We start from the raw sequence: 25,161 nt of genomic DNA, 5'->3' as shown, positions 1-25,161 counted from the left end.
AGCCTTGCCTACCTCACAGGGTTATTGTGAGGATAATTTGGAGAGAGAATTGCATCTTGTACACCACTTTCAGTTCCTCGGAGAAAAGATGGAGTTTTCATGTAATAATACAAAAAAGCACCAAGAAAGGTCTCTAGGTGCACAAACATGTTTAAAAAAGATCCCTAGAGGTGGCAAATGTGGGTGAGCACCCAGGCAGAGAGAAAAGGTGGCTCCACAATACAATAAAGCCCACACACAAAAAAATTTAAGAAGATTCAACCCACTGGAACTTATAATACACTGTGACCAAATGATGGACCACTAGCCAGCCCACACCTGGACAAACAGGCGAGTGTTAAGGAGGTGCCAGAAACTGCCTAATTTTCTCAATTATCCAGAGAGATGCAAAGCTGGGAAGATTTGGGGGGACTCTAAGGGAAGCCTAGATCCAGCTGCCTGAGCCTTCTGCTTGGGGGTAAATGCAGGGCTGGGCCAGACACTTGGCAGCTTCCTGAAGTTGTCCAGTGGTGCCATGGGTCTGGCAGAGAAAGAGCATTCCTGGAGCCCAGAGCCCATTGGCTCCAGTCTTTGGCCAGGCTCTGACCTCACAACCAGCTGTGGAATCCTGGGGAATGTTTTGTTTCCTAGGAGGCCAGGTGAGTTGTTTAAAAGGATCCCCGGGTCAGTTGAAAGCCAGTTGGATCAGTTAGCAGCCCATAAAGCAGCGATCCTTCTTTTCTGAATTTGAAAGCTGTTTGACTGACTTTCTGGGCCTTTTTGGTTCTGGAGATCTTTAGCATTATGTGCCGCTGGTGGCGTGGAAGGTAAAGTCATGGGAAAGAGGGGAGGCACAGTGGCAGAGGAAGGGGGTGCGGGGGTGCCCCGGGTGTCATCACTGCAGGGTGGTGACAAAATGAGATTTTTTTTAAAAAAATATTGGGCTCACGAAACTTTTTAGGAGTGACGTGGTGGCTTAGGCGCCTGTAGGTTCTGCACTGCCTGGAACAGCAGCGTGGGACTTGCGTCTGCCTACTGCCTCTTCCTCAGCCACCTTACAGCTGAGGGGGAGGCGGCAGAGAGGCTCCCTGTGGGCAGCTCGCCCCGCCCCTGGCTGCAGGACACGCCCCCCACCAGGCACCTGTGCAGCTAGCTATGCCGCTGGGGAGGCATCCTGAAGATTCGTGCCCCCACAACATGCCTAGTTTTTAAAGATGCTCCTTGGTTATTTGACTTTTCTAACCCCCATGCTGTGTGTGACATGAGCCAGCAATTTTCCCAGGGAGTTTTCTGATGAGTTTTCTGAGTTTCTTTTTTTGTTACCATCCAAATTGCAACAGTTGAAGTCCCATAGCAACATCTGGAGGGAACCAGGTTTGGGGAGGCTTGATGGAGAAAACATCAGGGTATTTTAGCATCGTAACACCGGGTGACTGGTCTGGCCAGACATTTATCCTGGCTCTGATCAGGAGTAGCCAGAATCAGCCACTCGCTGTCCAATGTGGAAAGTGGAGCAGAGGACCTTGTTAGTCATCTGCAGGAGAGCAGCCTTGGGGATCAGCTCTGCACTCTTTGCAAAATGAGAAGTAACTGGTGGTGCCTTTTGTCTGTTTAAAAAGTTGTGGTTGGCACAGAGTTAGGTGAATTTTTTAATAATTTTATTTATAATTTTCATTTATATTACAACAATAGTTCAACTATAATTCTAACCTTTTGAACCTCGACTTCCTTCCCCCTCTTGCTGTGGTTCCTTATATTTATTTTCACATTTTCTGCATACTCCAAATTATTTTAACTCATTCTTTTAATCATCTATCCTCATATATATTTTTGAAACTGTAGGTTTTTGCAATAATCCCTCCAATGTCTTGATCTGTTTACAGTTTATTTGTAAATATTCAATAACCCATTTCCATTCCATTATAAAAAGTTTAGTGTCTTATTCTTCTTATTCTTTTGTATCTTATTCTTCTGGTAAGCTTTGCCATTTCTGTATAATCCATTAGTTTTCCTATCCATTCTTCTTTCGTCAGGACATCTACTTCTTTCCATTTTTTGGCAAATAACATTCTTGCAGCTGTAGCTGCATATACCGTACAAATACATTTCTATACTGTTTAGGTAGTTCTGATCCTATAATTCCCAAGAGAAAAGCTTCTGGTTTTCTTACAAATGTTATCTTAAACATCTTTTCAATTCATTATATATCATTTCCCAGTAATCTTTGACCTCATTACAAGACCACATGTGGGGGGGGGAACTTCTTTCTCTTTACACTTCCAACACTTATTCGCTTTTGATTCATACATTTTTGTCAGTCTACTAGGTGTTAAATACCATCTATATAACATTTTTCATATAAATTTCTCTTATACCATAGCAAGTTGTAAATTTTATATCTGTATTCCACAATCAATCTCATGCTTCCATTTCTATGTTATGACCAATATCTATTGCCCAACGTATCATTGAAGATTTCACTTGTTCATCCTTTGTTTCCCATTCCAATAACATTTTATGCAGTTTAGTCATCACTTTAACATTACAGTCTAACATATCTTTGCTTCTCCCTACTTCCACAGAACAGCCAGAGTCTCAGATGTGAGAGCCAAGGCGGACCCCTCCCTCCCCTCTGAGCTGGAAGAAGTCTTCCTGTATGATGGAAAGCAATGGAGAGAGACGGCCAGCCGGAACATCGCTAGTTCTCTGCCGTCACAGGAGGTCCTCGGTCAGGATGCCATCCATGGTGAGGAGGGTCTTTCTGTGGCTCTTACCTCAGATCGCCCTCAGAAATATTGTACAAGGGAGTCCAAGGGGATCTTCACTTTCTTAAAGCATGGGGAGGGAGAGCGTGGCTGGGAGATCTGCTGGGAAGTGGGTCCTTCTCCCTCCCAAGGGTAGCCTGGAACTCTTGAGTTCTCAAAAATGGCCAGGAGAGAATTTTTCTCCAAACAAGACCCAGAATGGCAGTGGTGGCCTTTGGGCTCTCAAATGCCAGTGCCACCTTGTGCAACTCTTCCCCCCCCCCAGCCCGCTGCCACCTCTGTTCCAAAGCATTGTTTTGGCACCCCCTGTAGTGTGGCACCCAGTGCGGCCACACTGGGCATGCCGCCCTAAAACCGCCAGAGCCATGGGGTGCTTCCTGGTGCCCAGGCTGGCAAATGGCCATAGCTCAGCGGTGGAGCACTTGCCTTGCCTGCATGAGCCCCAAGTGCAGTGGCATCTCCAGGAAGGCCTGGGAAGGAGAGACCCCTGTCTGAGGCACTGGAAAGCCTACTTCCATGCCCCCCCCCCACAATCTCCAGGTGATGTGAGATTGCAGGGGTTCTGGGTTTCCCTGGGTTTGGTGTCCTTGGAATGAGGGGCAACCTCCTCTCTCACAGCGGCCCCAAAGGAGAAGCCCCTAAGCCAGCAGCAGCTGAGCAGCAAGGCTCACCCCGCTGGTTTTGCTGCTTGTGACCCTGGAGGTGGCTGGCTCCTTCTGGGGACCAGAAACATGTTGTCTGTCTGCTTCCTTCTCTGCCTTTCCCAGGAAATTGAGAGCAGCCCTGAATGCCAGCACCACTGGCTGACCGATTTGCTGGATTGCGAGCTGCAGCGCCTGGCCAGTTACCCTCTGCTGCTGAATAAGATCATCCAGCACACCAATGGTATGTCTCTCTTTCTCCATATCTTTGTGTGTTGGGTGAGGTGGGGAGGGGAGGGTGTCCCAGGAGAGCTGCCTCTCTCCATGATTCCACTTTCCTATCAGCAAACAAGGATCTGTTTGCCTTATGCATCTGAGCTGCTGCTACTCATCTGCCTTCCAGACCTGTTTGCTTTTAAATGCAGCCTTGTTCTTAGTTTGCACTGGGAGTTGCTGTAAATAAAACCAACTTTGCAGGCAGCCTCTTTGACCCCCCCCCTCTCTCACACCTCTTCTCTCTGCACCTTCAGAGTCCACCTATGAGCACCAGTGCCTTTGCCTCGCCCGGGATGAGGTCAAGGGGATCCTGGAGGGCGTTCAGTAGGAGCTGCGGCAGGCAGTCAACCACCGCCAGCTGCAAGGCTATCAACAGCGCCTGAAAGTCCAATCCCCATGCAAGAGCAGCCACCCACTGGCCAGGGAGTTCCAGGTAGGGCCTCCTCTTCGCCCTCCCCTCCAATCCCTGGCCTTGTCCTGCTCTCCTCCTCTTTGAAATGCTGCCTTTTTCTGCCCCTCTGTGCAGCACCTTGACCTCACGGAGCACCAGATAATTCAGGAGGGGCGTCTGCAGCTGCGGGTCAGCGATAAGAAGACTGTGGGTAAGTGGAAGAAACAACCTCTCCTGCCAAGACACACCCACGTGGCACAGGCTGTGTGGGCTAGTTTGTTTAGAACCAGATCTTGTTTGGAGGTTCTAGCAGGGGGGCGCAGCTATCGTATACCCTTGACCGAAGAACGGTACACTCCTTGTTTCTGACTATCAGTCGAATAAAGTATATTGGATGTATTGTGTTGAAACTGCATCACCACCCATGGTTACAAATCTTCCTGTTATGAGATCACTTGCTGAAACGACAACAGCCTCCTTACTGTACCTGCCTCTGATGGTAAGGATTACACCTGCCTTTGGATCATGCACTCGTTGAGGTGAAGAGGATGGGCAAGAACCCCACAGAAATATTTGGACAGGAAAATAATTGAACCCCCCCCCAACCTTTTCAGATACAGTGGTACCTCGGGTTATGAACTTAATTCGTTCCAGGGGTCCATTCTTAACCTGAAACTGTTCTTAACCTGAGACACCACTTTAGCTAATGGGGCCTCCCGCTGCCGCCACACCACCGCCACACGATTTCTGTTCTCATCCTGAGGTAAAGTTCACAACCTGAGGTACTACTTCCAGGCTAGCGGAGTTTGTAACCCGAAGTGTTTGTAACCCGAGGTACCACTGTATCTCACACCTCTATCATTCACAGAGGAGACATTCCCCCCAAAGAACCAAATGTTTATTAGATCTCTCCAAAGGCACTAAGGAATCCAAATCCTAACATTTTAAATAGCTAATTAATTTAAAAAGTTAAAATGTACTTTTTTATTTATTTAAAAACACAGCAAGTTTCTAAGCCCTTTTGAATGAGAGAGAATCCTCGGAAAATATTAGACTTAGAAAGCAAGAAGTGTGATAATTTGGCATCTAGCCGACCACAGTTCAACAGAGACTGCACACCCTCCCTGCCTCAGCCCTTATCCCAAACTTTCTAATACCTACTCTACTTCTGAAGTGTTCAGTGTCTCCCAGCTGTACTCCTCAACTTCTTTGGTCAGCGGTAAGCAACATGGTGCCTTCTAGGTGTTGCCGTGCTACAACTCCCATCATTCTTGAGCGCACTGGCTGGGGCCGATGGGAACTGTAGTCCCAAACACTTGGAAAGCACCATGGCAGCTACCCTGGTTTTGGGGGTTGGGATAAAAAGGAGCAAGGCAACCCTGCCCTCCCCATTAAACCAGATCTCTGCAGATTTGCAAATAACATGCTAAATAATGTAGACTATGTTGGGTGGAAATCTCATCAGAAATGCAAGAAAACCAAGTTTACTCTTTGGTTCATCTTATGGGGTGGAGGGAGCCATCTGACCAGCAGATTACCCCTCACTAGTACCAGGACTAGCCATCCATTTTCAGTCCAGTATTTTTATATATTAAAAAAAACACCAAAGAGACAGAACTGAATGCTCTCTTTTTGCCTCTCTTGGGGAAAAAACAAAAAACAAAATTAACTCCAGTGAACCAGGTGGTTAACTGGGAGGAAAGCACAAGGCAAAATAAGGCTACCCTGGTGCATACAAAACACCATACCCTGTTGTGTTGCAATGCTCAAACCAAAAGCAGAATCTTAAAACATGGCTCCAAAAGTCTTCCATTGTCAACAGTGACTGGAAATTGTGTCTCTCTCAAAAGAGGAGGAAGCAGCAGCCCAACTGCTGGGCCAAAGCAGTTGATCTGCCATATAGTTTTCCCCCTTGTTTGCATCTAATATTAAGAGATCCCTGCAAATTCCACTCGCCCCCCACAGTTGTGGATTTGCTCCCAGACATGGCAAACAGCAGCTGGAGGTTGCGGTGGGCTCTCAAATCATATGAGCATCTTCAGGAACCTTACAATATGCTGTTTTGCCCCAGGCACAGGAAACATCAACGGAACAGAAGCACGCTCAATTCTGAAACATTCCCGTTCCGCAGAATAAAGGCTTTGGGTTTGAGTTGGGAGATGTAAAGGGGAGAAGATTTCTGAAATGCTATGCGGACTTGGCTGAGAGTAAGCCCCATTCAGCTAGTGGGGCCATCGTTTGAGTAAAGGCACCGCCAGCGCCAGATTCCTATTTCAGCTCAGGAAAGAGGCTACCCATTTTGCCTGTGGTTGTTTTCCAGCTGTGGAAGGAAGGGCGAGAGGGAGAAGAGACCAATACCTGAAGGCAAGCTTCACAAAGATAATACTAGAAACTTGAGGCCATCATTCAGCTAATATTGGAAAATTCAGGACAGGCAAAAGGAGGGGCTTCGACACAGCACACTATGGAATTTGTTCCCGTGAAACAGAGGGATGGCCACCAACTTGGAAGGCTTTAAGAGACAATTGGATAAATTCCATGGAGAAGCCTCTCAAGGGCTACTGGCCTGTGATAGCTATGCTTCTACCTGCAGTGCCACAAGGACTTAGCCTCTGAGAAACAACTGCTGTGGGGGGAGAGAGTTCTGTGATTGCCCTTTGGTTGGCCCTGAGGTGGGCCTATGGCTTCATCCAGCAGGACTTAGTGCTGAATCTTATCCCCTTCTTCCAAGAGACCTCAAACAGCAATTCACTTTACATGGTTTTTCTTTTCAAAAAAAGATAATGCCTTCTCGTGCATCTCTTAGTTATGCTCAGTCAGGAAAATAGGAGGCTCTCCCACACTGAGTCAGATTATTGGTCCACCTGGCCCAGCACTGCTGATTCCAAACAGGATCCAAATCTCTCCAGGATCTACAGTAGAGATCTTCCCTAGCAGTGCTTCCTGACAACACTCTTCCAGGTGGAGCCATCAAGGATTGCGGCTGTGACTTTCTGTTTGCCAAGCATGTCCATTACACCCCTGAGTTACACCCCTGAGTTAGGTTAAAAAGCAGGGTTAGGGAACCTCAGGCCTGGGAACTGAATGTGGCCCTGCGGCCATTTTTATTTGGCCCCCCAGGACTCTCCACATTACACCCCTAGTGTCCCTGCTTCGCATCTAACTGGTGTGCTTTTGCCTGGCTGAAGTGTGCCCTGGAATTCTCTGACATTGCCTCTCCCTTCCCTGGATGAAGGCCAAGGAGGTGCACGTGAAGCTAGCCTACAAAGTTAAATTTTACATTCATTGCCCTTCCCACTTTTGCTCCTAGCAGGGCCATGTGGGCCTTGAAAGAATGGAACGCAGCCCTCAGGTTGAAAGGGGCTCCCTGCCCGTTATATAGATACTGATGTAGTCAGTGGTCATTTCCCAGCCTCCAGCAAACATAAGAGAGAGCACAACGCAACCCCTGTCGTGCTGATCTAAAATTGGACAGGTGGCATGCCTACAAGCAAATCCAACTGAAAACTGACCCTCAAAACAGCTTTGAGTGCCATGATCTCCTCTGTTAAGAGTGGCAAGTTGATCTGTGAGTTCTCCCCTTTTCTTTACAGTACGCGTGGTTTGTCCAAATTACTCTCATTCAAGCAGGAAGTCGTTCCTTTTCCCTTTTGTATCAGTTGACAGGATCATTGGTGGTTGAACTCTTGGAGCATCCCAGTAAGGCTATGGAATGGGATCTCGGAGCATCCCAGTCCTGGGAGCTTGGCAGTGGGAGGACGTCATCAGTAAGCGACGATCCGCTTCTAATGGGATGAAGAGAGTCTCATGGGGACAGGGTTCAGGGTTGTATCTTTGTGGAGAGGGGGGGGGGAGAAGGCAATTGGTCGTGGCCAAAATCGGCAAACTGCAGCAGGCGCCAGGTGAAAGGTCTCTGTGCATCTGTCACATTTTTGGTGGTCCATCGATGGAGAGCCAGGATCAGAGCTTGCCAATGTGAGCCTCGTGGTAGCACAACTGCACCTCCCTTCCAATTCTGCTCAGTCAATTTCTTCTCCAATGTCTGGAAAGAAAAGGAGGGGATGAAATGAAACCATGCCAAAAATGGGTGAGTAACCAAACTGAAAAAAGAAGGGAGATGTATGCATTATCTCCTGCAGGCCCGTTAAAAGGTGAAGCAGTTATGGGGGCATGTTCAGAAGCCCATCGCTGATGCGTTATGTAGTGATAAGGGAGAGGAAAACATTTGGACTAGGCAATGTCAGGTCGACGGGGGGCTAGAATGACCCCCCCAGGCATAAGACAGGAACATTTCCAGCCTGTCTCTCCCATCAGCCTGCAGCTCCAGGGAGTTCTGAACCACCTTCCCTGACAATTTATAGTGACTCATGCCTTGGAGACCTTGAGCACACATTCAGAGTCCAGCAGAGATAAACGCAGTCAGAGCTAGGCTGAGGTTGTGAGCACTAAACTACTTTATTAAGCATAAGGCAGAACAAAAGAAAACATGTCTCCTCTCTCTGGTCTTCCTCGGAGAGAAGTCAGAAGTGAAAACAAAAACAAACGGAAACAGAGTACAGTAAACATCCGCTCCGGTGATTCCAACACTTTGTGCTGGAATGCATAACACAGACATGGGATGAACCAATCCCACATATCTGCACAGTGAGAGGAATAGAAACCCAGAGAGATCAGGGGAGGAAGGAGGAAGGTTCCACCCAACTCTAATGCTGCATTTGCAGGTTTCAGGCAGCCCCCCCCCCCCGGCAAATCACACACACACAAAGTCGGTTCTGCAACAGGGCTCCACCGTGTGGACACTTTCTCTCTTTTTATCCAAAATATGTTCTCACTCTTGAGTTGGCTTTGCAATGACAACTGAAGCCAATTCATAGAATCATAGAATCATAGAGTTGGAAGAGACCACAAGGGCTGTCCAGTCCAACCCCATGCCAAGCAGGAAACACCATCAAAGCATTCGAATTCAGACGCAGGGCAATGCCTCCTGCCCTCGCTCTGGCATCAAGTGAGGGCAATCACCACCGCCATCAGAGAAGGAGGTCAACGATTTGGGGGTTATTAGCTCTGCCAAGGTGCACGTATCGTGCTTGACCTGTGGCAGTGACAATCTGCACATTGACTGCAAAGTGCTGCTTTTCACTTCAAAGCAGCTCAACACACGGGTAGCAACCACTGAGAGCAGACTTTCCTTTACCTTCTTTGTTTTCCGTGTTCTTCAGAGGCTGCAAAGCTGTCAGGGGAAAGAGAAAGAGAGAGCACAGCACATGAGATTATTAGGCCCTAGGGCGTAACGCTGAGCAAATGTACTGAACAGAGTAGCATGAATCGTGGAGAATATGACTTTCGGTCTACAACTCTTGTGGAGCCCAAACGTGTGTGTCTTACCCCACTCCAGAGAGACAGCAGAATCGCTCCATCCCCAGACCCAACTCAGAAAGGCTGCTTTATAGAGCTGGAAAAGGTTCAGAAAAGTGCAGGATAGAGGGGCACAAAACTATCCGTGGGGTGGAGAAAGTGGAAAGGGGTCTCCAGACACCTCGCAGGCCAGTGCAGTCTTCCGCTAGGCTGCACCGGTTTGGTCTGCATGGCATTGAAAGATGCAGATGACATCATGCGACATCACATACACATCACATACACAGATGACATCATGTGACATCGCACACACGCCGGCCCCCTCCCCCAATCTTGGGGGCAACGCAGCGCCTGTGGTTCGAGGCAATGAATTACGCGGTGCACAGGAGTAGAAGGAGAAGCTAAGGTTTCAAAATGGAATCCAGTAGGAACATACAAAGCTGCCTCCCACTAGGGCAGACTGTGTGCCCCTTTGGCCCACTGCTTCCTACTCTGGCTGGCAGCAGCTCCCAGGCAGAAGTCTTTCCCACCGCTTGCTACCTTCGAACTGCAGAATTTACCTGTGTGCTCCACCACAGAGCTATAGAGCCTCAATTTGCATCCTTGTGCTCCGCTGCCTAATGGGGGTGTGAAGAACGACGAGAGTACTTCTCAAAAGGAGGGCGACAATTCTGCAAACCTCACTGCCTGCTTCCCTCCCCCCCTCCGAATACCGCAGTCACACAGGTAGACGACGACGCCTGAAGCCTCCGCACTCTCAAGGAAAGATTAGAAACCCGGCAACCTATGTGCAATGTGTCTATTGCTGTGCTCAGAAGCAGATAAAGGGAATCACCAGGCTTATAATTAATCCATTTGATTATAGCCGAGTGCAGCTATCACACTTTATTAAAATGATAATCCAGTTTATCAGAGGCCTGCGTGGCTGAGAGCTTGCTGCAGCACATCAGGGAATTCTCTGCTCCAAGTCAATATTGGTGGGTGGGAGGGACATAAGAAACTGACTTGGACAGAGTCAGAACCCTGGTCCATCTAGCTCAGTATCTGCTGGCAGAAGCTCTCCAGGGTTCAGACACAGTTCCCCCCCCCCACTCAAGCTTATTTATTGTGCATTTATAGGACTTCTAAGTTTTCCTTCACAAGGGTGGGCTACAATCATATAAAGAGACCCTATTAAAATCTGTTAAATAACGTCAGAAGAATAGAGTGCATCCTAATATAGGCCCCATCTGCACCACATATTTGAAGCAGTACCTCTAAGCAGTCCTGGTTCCCCCCACAAAGACTCCTGGGAACTGTAGTTTGCAAAAGGTGTTGAGAGTTGTTACGCAACCCCTATTCCCAGAGCTACAATCCTCAGAATTCCCTGGGAACAGGGATTGATGGTTACACTTCTGGGAGTTGTAGTTCTGTGGGGGGAATAGGGGTGTCTTAAAAACTGGTCGTACTCTTGACAAGCCGGTTCCCATGATTCTTTGGGAGAACACACAGCTCTTTAAAGTGGCACGATGCTGCTTTAAATGTATTGTGCAGATGAGTTCGTAAGGCAAAATAAGGAGGTGTACTTGGAGATGTTGGGGATTGAACCTGGGACCTCCTGCATGCAAAGCCTGAGCTCTACCACTGAGCCACAGCCCTTCCTCGTGGCACCCAAGTTAGGCATGCATCCATGGTGGTGATGCTCTCAAAGCACTCCATGTTGGAAGAAAGATGTATGTGTCGAACCATTCTGGCTACATATGCAACAGCACCCCTAGCCTAAACACTGAAGTTAGAAGGAAAAATATTGATGTATAGATGGTACTTAACACCAGTTAAACTAGCTAAAATGTATAGAACGAGTAGTAAAGTTTGCTGGAAATGTAAAGATAATGATTTTTATCATATGTGGTGGACATGCGGAAAAGTAAAAAGATTTTGGGAAATGATATATAATGAGCTCAAAAAAAATTTTTAGGTATACTTTTCCTTAAAAACCAGAAGCTTTTCTATTGGGACTGATGGGAGATGAAATAGCAAAAAGAGACCAGAGACTATTTATGTATGCTACAACTGCGGCTAGGACTTTATTAGCTCAAAAATGGAAATCACAGGAGATACCGACGATTGAGAAGTGGCAGGCGAAAATGATAGACTATGCAGAATTAGCAACGTTGACTTGCGGGATCCGTGACCAGGGAGATTCAAAGTATCAAAGAGAATGGAGTAAATTCATTGACTATATCGAGAAGAACTGTAGAAGTTTAAAGACACTTGCAGGACTAAAATAAATCCTATGAAATGATGTACAATGTGGGTAAAAGGGAACTGCGAGATAAGATTGAACAATAAAGCCGAATGGCGGGAGGGAGGGAAGTCATAGCTCGGCAGAGCGATGTGTAAGAGGAGGAGATAAGAGGTTTTGTATTCCTTTTGTTTCTGTGTTGTTTGTTTATTTGGAAAATTGAATAAAAATATTTTTGGGGGGGAAAAGAAGTTAGAAGGAAAAATATGGTGCTGCTCCAGCTTCAAATTGAACAGAACTCCTAGCCTGAACAGCGGGAATAATATTGACCCAATCTAGTACTACAGTGGTACCTTGGTTCTCAAACTTAATCCCTTCCGGAAGTCCATTCCAAAACCAAAGCATTCCAAAACCAAGGCGCGCTTTCCCATAGAAAGTAATGCAAAATGGATTAATCCGTTCCATACTTTTCACTCAAAACAGAGCAAATTCGGCTTCCGAAAAATGTTCGCAAACCAGAACACTTACTTCTGGGTTTGCAGTGTTTGGGTTCCAAGTTGTTTGAGTACCAAGGCGTTTGAGAAGCAAGATACCACTTTATTATTTTTTAGACTTTTCAGCCCAGAACATACAATCAGAAACAGGCTGCTCCCCCCCCCCCATGCACAGTTTCACACTGGCCAGGATGCATAAATTGGCAAGCTACAGTTGTTAGCACATGACCCACCCAGAGTTCTTGCCCTGGGGCTTCAGAAAGATACGAAATCCGACTAACCTGTCTTGGATCCTTCTCCTTCATCCTGTTCCTCTCTTGCTGGAGGGAACAAAATGCAAAAAGGAAGGTTAAAAAATAAAAACCAAACACTGCCATCCAGTGGTTAAATATCCCCATTATCAGGCCAGGTGGAGCTGTGTAGTACTGGGCTCACTGATACTACGGTATTAAGATACAGATCAAGGAGGGAGAACATATGGTCTTCCTGCTGTTGTGGGACTCCAACTCCCATCAGCCCCTGCCAATGATCAGGGTAATGGCAGGGCTTTTTTTCCCAGCCGGAACTTGCCAGAACACAGTTCTGGCACCTCTCAGGTGGGCATCATTGCCATTATAAGAGAACAAGGGAAGCGTTCATTGTTAGTTCCAGCACCAATTCCCCCCCCCCCCAAAAAAAATAGCACTGGAGTTGTAGTCTAGTAACACCAGGCAGGAGAAAGCTGGTCCACACTACAGAAACATTGAGAGGTTGTTTTTTTTTAATAAGCAAACAAGCCACTTTTAGCAACAAGAATTAGCAGCGATGGTACAACTCAGAAACTAACACAACAGAGCCTTTCCAAACTCCTTTCTCGCTGTACTAAAAACTTGCTTTAAATTGCCACTTTCCTCCTCAATTTCATCCCCTGCTCGCTCTTATTAAACATCTGCCACTTTTAAAAACCACCATTTCCCCCTCTCGGTGTCCTTCCATCCCTGCTATACTCAAACCTCTGCTGTTGTTTAAAACATCCTCTTCTTTTCTCCTTTCAGCATCTTTCCCAACTTGCTCTACTCAGACTTCTGCATCTTCCATTCCTCCGCTGTCTCATAAAGGATGTGGCACCCTCAAATATCCCATAGTACTTTACTCGAACCTCTGCCATTGTTTTAAACCAAAATTTCAGTGTCTCTTCCTTCTTGGTCCCATGCCACGCTGTCACTTGTGCTCCCCTCCCCTGCCCTGACTTCATGCAAACAAGACATTCTTTCACTTTGATTATATGTATGTATACCAGCTCTCTCTCTCTCTTCTTTGCAGCTCTGGCGAATTTTCTTCTGGCACACATATGCCAGGGCAACCAGGAGGATGACAAGGCAGATGGCCAATCCTACTGTCACCCAGAGAGCCACAGCAGGAAACAGGTGGTGTTGACCTGGAAAGGAGAAAACAGGGTAAAGAAGATGGTAAAGTCTCTGTCAATGCCATTGATGGGAAGTGTCTCTGAAGGGAACCAGGTAAATCCACTGGGGTACCACAAGGTCATCTGCACACATACCAGATCTCACTTTATACAAGGAGATCCTAACAGGCGTCCCATTTAAGATGTATGGAAATATTCCATTATTGCATCCATCAAAACTTATTTACACTGTTGAATTTATCTTAATGCTGCCAACGTTTTCAAGTGTACACAACTAAGTTAGAGCCGCAAGTTGTGCATCAGTTTAAGCTGCCATTCTTCTTTGGTTGGGACCTTGCTCGTTTTCCACTTTGGGGCTAACAAAACATGGGCCGCTGTGGTGGCATACACAAATAACCCTTTTTGACACTTGGGAATTTCCATCTGAATTATCCCCAACAAAAAGGACTCTGTTGTTGTTGTTTTGAAAAGTGCTTTTAAACATTTTTTTTCAATTCATTATAAATTATTTCCTAATACTCTTGCGGCCTTTTACAGTGCACCACATATGAAAGAACATTCCCTCAATCTCATTGCATCTCCAGCAACTTATCTGATTCTGTCTTAAACATCTTAGCAAGCCTACTCGGAGTTAAATACCACCTGTAAATCATTTTCAAGTAGTTCTCCTTCAAGGAATAACATGCTGTAAACTTCAGATCGCTTTTCCAGAGTTTTTCCAAGATATTAAAATCTATACAGTGGTACCTCGGGTTAAGAACTTAATTCGTTCCAGAGGTCCATTCTTAACCTGAAACTGTTCTTAACCTGAGGTACCACTTTAGCTAATGGGGCCTCCCGCTGCCGCCGTAGCACAATTTCTGTTCTCATCCTGAAGCAAAGTTCTTAACCCAAGGTACTATTTCTGGGTTAGCGGAGTCTGTAACCTGAAGCATCTGTAACCCAAGATACCACTGTATTAACTGCTTTGCTGCTTTCAAAGGGAAGCTCCAGTATGCAGCTGATATGCTGATTTGATATCCCCAGATTTGGGCTCCGTCCAATGCTCATGACAGAAAGTCCTGCCTATTTTTCCACAGCTCTCCAATATCACCATCAAAACCACGTATGCACTAAGTTGCATGCTAAATAGGCAGCAGGACAAGAACGGCTGCTTCCTTAATTACAGCTTTTAAGAAAATGTACTTGACAATGTTCTGCATTGGCCTACAAGGTAATGATCGCCACCAATCTGCTTCACCAGAAACTGTGAGCTCCTTTGTGGAAAACCTAGCAAGACGGGCAGCATATCAATAAATTATTGTCATTCTGTTGGGATGTCCCCCTGTTTTTTTATATATATATAATAATAATAATTTTTATTCAATTTTTCCACATTAACAAATAAAACAAACAAAACAACATTTTTAACACAATTCATCTTAAATTCACCCATCTCAATTTGCTTCTCGCGGTTTTCTTATTTACTCCTGTCTCGCAGTTTACCATTGTCCTTACTTCAGTCAATTCGTAGGATTTATTTCAGTCCTGCGAGTGTTTTTAAACTTCTACAGTTTTTCTCCATATAGTCCACAAATTTACTCCAGTCTTTTCGGAACTTTGTCTCTCCCTGGTTTCGGATCCTGTATGTCAGTTTTGCTGATTCAGCATAGTCTATCAGTTTCATCTGCCACTCATCAATCGTTGGTATTTCCTGGTTTTTCCATTTTTGGGCCAACAAAGTCCTAGCCGCGGTTGTCGCATACATAAACAGTATTTGATCTTCTTTCGCAATCTCTCCTCCCATAATTCCTAACAAGAATGCCTCTGGTTTTTTGGGAAAGGTATATTTAAAAATCTTTTTCAGTTCATTATATATCATTTCCCAAAATCTTTTAACTCTATCGCATGTCCACCACATATGATAAAATTCACCATCTTTTTCTTTGCATTTCCAGCAAATTTTACTACTCATTCTATACATCTTAGCCAGTTTTACTGGTGTTAAATACCATCTATACATCATCTTCAGAACATTCTCTTTCAAAGCAGTACATGCTGTAAACTTCAGTGTTTGATTCCACAATTTCAACCACGCGTCATATTCAATATTGTGCCCAACATCTTTTGCGGGATGTCCCCCTGTTTTCTGCCACCCTCATTTTCAAACACAGCCATCGCCTGAGAAGCCCACAAATCCTGCCAGGTATTTCAACTTAGCAAGATGAAACTACCGTACTTTTCCGTCTATAAGACGCTGCCATGTTTGTGGGGATTCAAATTTAATAAACTGGGGGGAGAGGGCACAGAGTTGTTCAGCTTTTTTTGTGGAATATCACCCAGCGTCAATAAGTCCGCCTCCCGTCTGTCCCATCATTGGCAGAAGCTGCCAATCGCCCGCCCAACTGCAGGAGTGTCAGCCAATCAACACCACCCATTGACGCAGCAACCAATAACACGCACAACAGCTGCTGACAGCCTTGGCAGCAACCAATCAAACGTCCAGCCTACGCACTACCCATGTATAGGACGATCCCCCATTTTTAGCATGATTTTTAAAGAAAAAAAACGTAAGTCTTATACACTGAAAAGTACAGTATATTGAAACTAACTGAGCAAGTTGAAGACTATAGAAGTCACTGTCCGGCCTGATAATTCTGGTGTCACTCTGGTGTAGGTCAGGGTAGCAAGCATTTGGAGGATTGGGGGAAGAGGATATTGCAGCCCTATAGCTGCCAAGCCTCCCGTATTCCCTGGGAAACCCCCGTTTTTCCAGCCGTTTCCCGCTGGCAGCCCGGATTTAAAAAAAACCCGTAAATCCCCCAGATTCTTACCAGCCCGGGGAGGCTCCTTCTGTGCATGTCTGGAGTCTCTGGACATGTGCAGAAGCAATTTCTGGCGCTGCTGCCATTTTGGAAATGGGCAGTGCATGCGTAGAAGCAACTTCTGGTGTTGCTCTGCCCAGTTCCAAAATGGCCGCAGCACGACTTCCGGCACTGCGGCCATTTTGGAAATGGGCAGAGCATGTGTAGAAGCAACTTCTGGTGCTGCTGTGCCCAGTTCCAAAATGGCCGCAGCGCAACTTCCGGTGCCGTGCTGCTGCCGATCCCGGATTTTTCAATCTGTGAGTTGGCGCCTATGTGCAGCCCTGGTTCTATTTTTCTCACTTTGCCAATTCATCCCCAGGTAGTGGGGTGGCGGGCGCTGTCCAGCCTGCAATCACCCCACATTTAACAATGATATTTGCACCAGGTCCTGGGACCTGGGAAACATTCTTGCCCAACCATCAACATTCACCATGGGCTCTCTCACCCAGCCTAACCCACCTTACAGGGTTGTTGAGAGGGGTGGGTGGGAAAGAACTATAACTCACCTTGAGGTTCTTGGGAGAAAGGTGGGGGTAGAATCATAGAATCGTAGAGTTGGAAGGGACCCCAAGGGTCATCTAGTCCAACCCCCTGCAACGCAGGAAACTCAGCTAAAGCATCCATGACAGGTGGCCATCCAACCTCTGCTTAAAAACCTCCAGGGAAGGAGAGTCCACAGTCTCCCGAAGGAGACCATTCCGCTGTCAAACAGCTCTTACCGCCAGAAAGTTCTTCCTGGTGTTTAGTCAGAATCTCCTTTCTCGTAACTTAAAGCCATTGGTTTGAGTCCTACCCTCCAGAGCAGGAGAAATCAAGCAAATTCAAATGGCGCAAATGGAAGAGAGAAGCTTTGCACACAGATGGCGATGTCCAGAATTTTGAAGAATGTGCTTCTTAAGTTTCATTAAAGGGCTGCTGGGGTGGGAGAAGCACAATCAGCTGGAGAAGTGGAGAATAAAGGGACACCGCCCTGCAAAACTGGAGTCAGTCGTGTACTTTTGCACAATTGCAGGAGCCAAAATCCCCCGCCCAATAATAAGAGCTGACGGAATGACAACGGTCCGCTCAGATTGTGGGAGTCAGGGGCCAAGCGATGTGAGCGGGTGCTTCCAATCGCTGCCTTTCTACGGGGCCAGCGGATACACCAGGGGAGGCGAGGAAACAGCAGGTTGAAATTACCCCATAAAACACTTCATTAACCTTTAAATAATTATGCTAATAAATTCAAATAGATGCTGATTGTCACACTTTGCTAGGGAAGGGAGTCTCGGCTAAAGGCACTTTAAAACAGGACCAATCTCCTGCAAAGACAGCAATTCCGTGTATGCCAAGAAGAGGGCGAGGGAAAAAGGATTGGAACTGTGCAAACTCATATGCATCCATATTTCCACCGAGTGCAGCCGTCCTGTTTTGGGTCCTCCAGACTCTCCCCAGGCTATACCGCTCCAGCCCTGCTTTGCATCCTCCTGGAATGTTCTTGCCTGGCTGGAACATGTCCTGGAACTATGATGTTGCCTCTTGCTTGTCAGGATGGGGAGAGACAGAGAGCAGTGCACAAGTAGAAGCCAGCCTGTTTTAGAGATGTTGAATTTAGATGCATGTCTCTGCCCACTTTTGCCTCTCACACCACTGGCACACTCAGAAGGAAGCGTGGCCTTCATGATAAAAAAATAAAAGGTTTGCCACCTCTCTCCTATTCAAAAGTGCAGATTAGCCCTACCCACTGGTGTCCACAAATAAGGGGTGGGTGCTAGGGAGAAGGCTAGTGAACACATCTGGTGTTCAGGGCATGGCTACTCATTGATCTTGCACCAAGCATTGGTCTTGCACCAAGGTATACCTTTCAAATAGGGCTGAAGATTTCTGGTGTCCATCGATAGATACAAGGGCAAAATACAATCCATCCATCTCACGTGCACATATATTGTTCTGAGAGTATCCTGGTGTTTTGGTGTGTTTGCCAAGGTATATTTGGCACTTTTGTAAAATAAAATTAAAGGCAAAAAAGAAGAAGGAAATGCCTTTAAACATGTGCAGAGTGCTATTCCTTTTTCACCAGCAGCCCTTAGGGCAGGCCGTGGTTCAGATATGAGGGTTTTCAGCCCAACCATCTCCTGGTTCAGATATTTAGAAGGCAGCTAAACTAAAAACCACAGTAAAACTATTTTTTTAAAAAAACAACAACACAGAGATTAAACAAATCTGTGATGCTGCTAAATTTATGTAAAATGTATTCCCATCGCAGAATTGGAGTTTTCAGGTTGCAGAATGTGAGAGGTGCAGAATTTCATATAGAGCTCCAGCACAAATGCAAACAGACGCATACACATACACACACAATTGCACCTTTGCGATGCAGGGCTACCATAAGCATCTCTTCAACAGGCATGGCTGCCATACTGTTTAGGCTGCACCCAAGGTGTTTTGCCAGGTGTAGCGAGGCCCAGCCATTCTCCATCGCCATTCAAGTGGCACCATGCATTTAGCCAAAAGGTTTATGTTCCTTGAGGGACCCTCCTTCACAAGCCAGCAATTGCTGTGCCAAGGATAATTAAACACTAATTAATGTTACCTGCAAGTGAACAAGGTTACAAAGAGCTTCAGGGTGTCTATAAAAGTTGAGGTGGCGTGACGACAACTGGAAGCCACATGGAAGAACCAGGGAAAAGTCATGTGAACAGGATTTCACAGGGAGATCGAACTTCCGTCAAAGATCTAAGGCTGCAATCCTATATATTAATTGAGTAAATCCCACCGATCCATGTTTCCTATTGCAAAAACTGCAATCCTAAACATATTTACCCGGAAAACTGTAAGACCTACTTCCCCAACCAGACCCTCCAGATGTTTTTGACTCCAACTCCCATGTATGGCCAACAGTCAAGGAAGGTGGGAGTTGTCGTCAAAAGTTGGGGGAAGGCTGTTCTAAGCAAACATAGGCAGGACTGAACTGCCATATTGATCCAAACCTGAAACCCAATAAGGTTTAGCACAGGGCAATATTATAAAGGAAACCCTTTTTAGAAGAGAAGACAAGCACAGGGATGTTTGGCCTCTGGAAAGCTTTATAACATCCGTCTAAAATCCAAGATGCTCTATACTAAGCAGTCGGCTGTGATCTGAGCCAAGGAGTTGATCTGAGCCCACCAGAGGTTGTGAAATCTCCTTCCTTTGAGGTTTTAAAACAGAGGCTGGATGGTGATCCGTCGTGGATGCTTTGGCTGAGATTCCTGCATTGTAGGGGGCTGGACGACCCTCAGGGGTCCAAAGCTACAATTCTATGATTCTATCACTTATAGAAGGCAGTAGTATGGGAAACAGCCTTACTAGAAAAACTAACCCACAAGCTGAAACTGACACGGGGACAAATACGGTAGAAGAGGACGCCTTCACCCCGGTATGGTTCCCCTTTATCACACACGCAGCCCAGCAAGATAATGACAAAAATTTACCACCAGCATGCAAATCAGTATGGCTAACCTAACCCAAAAATACCCGCCCACCCCACTCACACATGAAAACAAAGACCATCATAGCCAATCACAAATGAACAACTACATCCTGTAGGGTCTGCTTAAAGTATTCCTTTCTCATCTTGGTTTTAATGTATTTATGTGGCGGTTGGGGGGGGGTGTCGTTTGGTTGGTTGGAAGTCACTTTGGGTTGCCCTGGACAAAATAGCAAATTCAATTTGCAACTACCCGGTAGCAAATACAATTTGCGACTAGCAAATTCAATTGATGATGATGATGATGCACAATTCAAAGTCCTGCCCATCAGTCCTTCTAACAGCAATCGCCATAGCTGCCAAGTCTCCCGTTTCCCCCGGGAAATCCCCGTTTTTCCAGCTGTTCCTAGCTGGAAAATGGATTTTTTTTGTTTTTTCCCGGTTTATTCTGGCGCGGCGGCCATTTTGGAACTGGGAAAAGCAGCATCAAAAGTTACTTCTGAGCATGCTCCACTCAGTTCCAAAATGGTGGCAGCGCTACTTCCGGTCTGCTATTTCTGGCCCGGTCCCTTATTTCTCTGACAGCAACTTGGCAGGTATGGCAATCACCAGGAGTGAGTGCCAACAGGGCTGTAGTCAAAACAAGACTGATAATTTGTAAACCAAGAAATCTTTTATATATCTATATAGATATATATAAACTCAAGACTGGTAAGAAATAGTCTGGTGGAAGGGGTGGTGGTTTATCAACATCCTTGAGGCAATTCAGAGGTTGGCAGAACCACAAAAAACAGGGTGGGGACAAGGGTTAAGGAGAGGGCCTTCTCAGTGGTCATGCTCAGTTTCTGAAATTCTGCTCCCTCCCACCAGCTCTCAAAGCAGGGCCAGCTCTATCATTAGACAAAGTGAGGCAGCTGCCTTAGGTCCAGTGTTCTGGCTGGACTAAAGGCAACGAGCAGTGGGCACACACATTAGTTCCTTGTCCACCAGTGGTGAGAAATCCATGGTCCTTCAGATGGTTGGGCTGGGCGATATCTGGTTTTCAGCATCAATATACCAGCAGCTAAATAATAATAATAATTTATTTATACCCCGCCCATCTGGCTGGGTTTCCCCAGCCACTCTGAGCAGCTTCCAACAGAAAAATGAAATAAAAAACTTTATTAAACATTAAAAGCCTCCCTAAACAGGGCTGCCTTCAGATGTCTTCTAAAAATCTGGTAGCTGTTTTTCTCTTTGACATCTGATGGGAGGGCGTTCCACAGGGCGGGCGCCACTACCGAGAAGGCCCTCTGCATACTGAGATATGCTAAAATGTTGTGACATCTGCGATGTATCTTAGCTGCTTCTCCCACCGCACCTTAGGGGAAGAAGAAGCAGCCAAGATACATCGCCCAGCCCTGCTGAGCAAGCCCCCATACCTCCCTGGCTCGCACCTCTGCCTGCCTCCCTGCGCCTTTGCCATCTGCAGGCAATTTGAGTTGGGAATACATCACAGCTCCCCAGCCACCACGATGCACTGCCAGCTCAAAAATGTCTGAAACTGGTATCATGACATGAACACCATACCAGTTTCAGACAATTTACCAGCATATCGCCCAGGTCTACAGATGGATTCCGACTTCTGTCTGCCCAAGCCAGCAAAGCCAAGGGTTAGGGACGAGAAGAATGGAAAGTCCACTTCTTCCATATGTGTCAAGAGTATGGGCAGGAGTCAGGCTCTGGGGCCTGTAGTGCTTTGCAGGACTGGGGCCTGCCTCAGCTTGTGCTGGAGAGGCAAGGAGTGGTCACTCAGGTGAGGCCACTTGATACCTCACTGCACCTGGTGGCAGGAGCTGGGAGGGATAAAAGCTCAGCATTTCCCTTCAGCTCTTTGCCACAGCAACGCTATCCTTGCCTGGTTGCCTGTGGCCTCTCGCTTCTTGGACCCTTGCCTTGCCGACGCCTTGATCCTTGACCCTTGGACCCTTGCCTTGCTGACACCTTGATCCTCGACCCTTGGACCTTTGCCTTGCCGATGCCTTGCTCCTTGACTCCCAGACCTTCGCCTCTGCCTTGCTCCTTGACCCTGCGACTGCCTGCTGCTGGACCCTCAGCCCTGCCCCTGTTCCTGCTTCTACATCACCATCTTGCCTCTGGTCCTGACGTCCTCAGTCAGGGCTTCAACCGCCCGCCGACCGGACCGTGACAATATGCATCTGGATGACAGTGTTTGGTCCAGTACTACGAGGTACTTTTCTCCTCTCCACTTTCTCCCACCCTCAAGCCATCCCTTTCACTGCAAAGGTTCTAGGAGCCTCCCTCCCCACTAAGGCTGGCTGGAACAAACAGCACCGAAAACTCTTACACAGAATCAAGACATTAATGGCCAGAGAAGCAGCCCTGCCGAAGGAGCGTCCTGTACAATAAACAGCGCTTAATAAAGTGTCCCTGCCGCCGTTATTTATGAGTTGTTTCGGCGTCTGCCTCTCCCATGCTCTTATTCCTGGAGCTTGTCACTAGGCAGTAGCAGCAGCATCCCAGAGCCCTGCAAGAGCCATTAAACATCCGCTCCCGAGTGCCTGCCGACAGCCAGCCAGGATATTTCGAGCACCGAGTTAACCGCAGCCCAAAAAATGCAGATCAACAAGGGCTTGGATCAGGCAACAGGGACCTGTTCAGAAATTCTGTCCTGGATCATGGGAGGGAACACACACAAAAAAAACCTTTAAAAAATCCCTCCCGTGCCCACGTACAAGGAAGGGAGTCAGGGAGAGAGGTCACTTCTTCAGCTTTCAAATCCAAGTCAGGGTGAAAGTTGGGGTGGGGGAACTTTTTCAGTCCAGGGGCCACACTATCTTCTAGATAACCTTCCAGGGGCCACAAGCAGGCAGTGGATAGGGGCAGAGACAGAACTATGCAGAGCAATAGTGTCCAGAGGAGGGCAACCAAAATGGTCAAAGGCCTGGAAACAATGCCTTATGAGGAACGGCTTAGGGAGCTGGGTATGTTTAGCCTGGAGAAGAGAAGGTTAAGGGGTGATATGATAGGCATGTTCAAATATATGAAAGGATGTCATATGGAGGAGGGAGAAAGGTTGTTTTCTGCTGCTCCAGAGAAGCGGACATGGAGCAATGGATTCAAACTACAAGAAAGAAGATTCCACCTAAACATTAGGAAGAACTTCCTGACAGTAAGAGCTGTTCGGCAGTGGAATTTGCTACCAAGGAGTGTGGTGGAGTCTCCTTCTTTGGAGGTCTTTAAGCAGAGGCTTGACAGGCATATGTCAAGAATGCTTTGGTGGTGTTTCCTGCTTGGCAGGGGGTTGGACTGGATGACCCTTGTGGTCTCTTCCAACTCTATGATTCTATGATTCTAATTGCTATAAATTTTATGTTTGGAGATTTGGCTAGTTTCTCTACAAACACCTGTCTATCCAAACAGGGCGCTAGACTACATGGACCACTAACTAACGAAACATTAGGAAGAACTTTCTGACAATAAGAGCTGTCCAACAGTGGAACTGACTCCCTCGGAAGCTAGTGGGCTGTCCTTCATTGAAGCTTTTGAAGCTCATTCATTGGAGGTTTCTAAAGCCCCAACAAAAGAAGAATGGGTTTTAAAGTGAAAGATAATAGGCTCTGCAGAGATGGCGAAGCTGAGGGCAAAAATAAGAGATCAGAAAGATGAGAACTTTGATGGAGGTTCTTTTCAGAGTATGTGAGGGGGAAAACTATACTCAAATGTAATCACAAGCAGGATTTGAATAATAGGAAGGAGAACGAATAAATGACTGTGACATAAGTTATAATACAATAAATGGCAGCTGTGGCAGCAGATAAAGGAAAACAACAGGAACATCACGGCTCTAAGGATGGGAAGTCAAAATGTAAAAATAATATTACCAGTATATTGAAAGTGAATTGAAGAAGATTGGAAAACATTTATTGAATATATGGGAAATAATTGTGTCCAGCTGAAAACGCTGGCAGCATTAAGATCAATTCAACAGTGTAAGTAAGTTTTGGTGGATATAATGATGGAATACTGAATGGTATAGTTTTTTTGTAAAATATGCAGGGATTTATGATATGTAAAAAGAACCATGGAAAGAGAAGAAGGGAAGTCACAGATATTTTAAGGGTGTAAAATGTGTATTTTAAATTGTGTACATGTATTTTAAATTTAAATTTAAAAAAAGAGAAGACTATACACGCAAACACACACACAGAAAACCTTCACTGGAAGTTTTTAAGCAGAGGTTGGAAGGCCACCTGTCAGGAATTCCTGAGCTGGGATTCCTGCATTGCAGAGGGTCGGCAAGAGGCCCCCCTTCCAACTTTAGAATTCGACGTTCTTTGCTCCCCTTTCCCCACCCGGTCTTGATCCTATGGCCGTCCTGAGCAACAGCCAGACCTTTCTCACACCGCCGTATTCTTCCCTCCCTGCTCCCACCCCACCCGGGCTGCCAGAGCTGACCTGTGATGGTGACGGAGGCGTGGGTCTCCTGCCGCAGCAAAGGGTTCCTCACTAAGCAACTGTAGGTGCTGTCGGGCTCCAGCACCACCCGCAGGATGCTCTGCACGTCGAAGAGGCCTTCCTCGTTGGCCACCTGGGAGGTGGTGATGTTCTCCGTTAGGTTGTTGCCACGGCCATCTTGCCACAGGACCGTCGCCTCAGGGTAGCCGGAAAAGGTGTGGCACATCAAAGTGACCGGGTCTCCTGGCTTCAGGTTCTTCTTGTTGGGCTCCAGGTTCAAGTTGGGCTTAGAGTAGAAAGCTGGAAGATGAGGAGGAGGAGGAGGAGGTGGAATGCTGCTCAGCCCGCAAATTTAGTAAGTACATCCCTTATCATATATTAACAAAGGTAACATAAAAAAAAACCTCACATTATACTAAATGCATTATATTGCTTGCAAAAAATGCATATACAGTGGTACCTCTACTTACGAATTTAATGCGTTCCGAACACACATTTGTAAGTCGAAAAAAATTGTAAGTTGAATCCCATAGGAATGCATTGGGAGAAAAAATTCGTAAGTAGAAGCAACCCTATCTAAAAATTTGTAAGTAGAAAATATCCTATCTAAACCGCATCCAAGATGGCGGACGGAGCTCCGTTCGTAAGTAGAAACATTCGTAAGTAGAGTTATTCGTAAGTAGAGGTACCACTGTATTAGCAAAGAAATTTAACTGGAATGCTAAGGAATCTTTATGATCTTTTTTCTGTTTAAAGAATTGCAAATTGATGAAGAAATGTAAGGGACTAAATGCAAGATGGGGAAGGGGGACCAAGACTCAGCCTTTAGCAATGGTTCTCAAAGTGCATGGTGTACCTGTCGGGATGCTGTCAGCGGCT

At 46.4% G+C, this 25,161-nt stretch overlaps 1 protein-coding gene across 2 annotated transcripts in view; it reads right to left on the bottom strand.

Moving 5' to 3' along the window:
* Positions 1–4,933: 4,933 nt before the first annotated feature.
* The window catches only part of CD276 (CD276 molecule), a 43,008-nt gene continuing 22,780 nt past the window's right edge, over positions 4,934–25,161 (bottom strand). For both annotated transcript variants that reach the window (XM_060282997.1, XM_035131439.2), the window contains 5 exons: positions 24,283–24,582; positions 13,402–13,542; positions 12,407–12,445; positions 9,247–9,282; positions 4,934–8,094 (listed from right to left, as the gene is read on the bottom strand). In XM_060282997.1, coding sequence (XP_060138980.1) covers positions 8,072–8,094; positions 9,247–9,282; positions 12,407–12,445; positions 13,402–13,542; positions 24,283–24,582 — 539 coding nt within the window. In that variant the 3' untranslated portion in view covers positions 4,934–8,071. The remainder of the gene's footprint in view (positions 8,095–9,246; positions 9,283–12,406; positions 12,446–13,401; positions 13,543–24,282; positions 24,583–25,161) is intronic.

The sequence above is a fragment of the Zootoca vivipara genome, chromosome 14, assembly GCF_963506605.1.
Source record: "Zootoca vivipara chromosome 14, rZooViv1.1, whole genome shotgun sequence".
NCBI classification, from domain to species: domain Eukaryota; kingdom Metazoa; phylum Chordata; class Lepidosauria; order Squamata; family Lacertidae; genus Zootoca; species Zootoca vivipara.
This window is presented reverse-complemented; position numbering and strand designations above follow the sequence as displayed.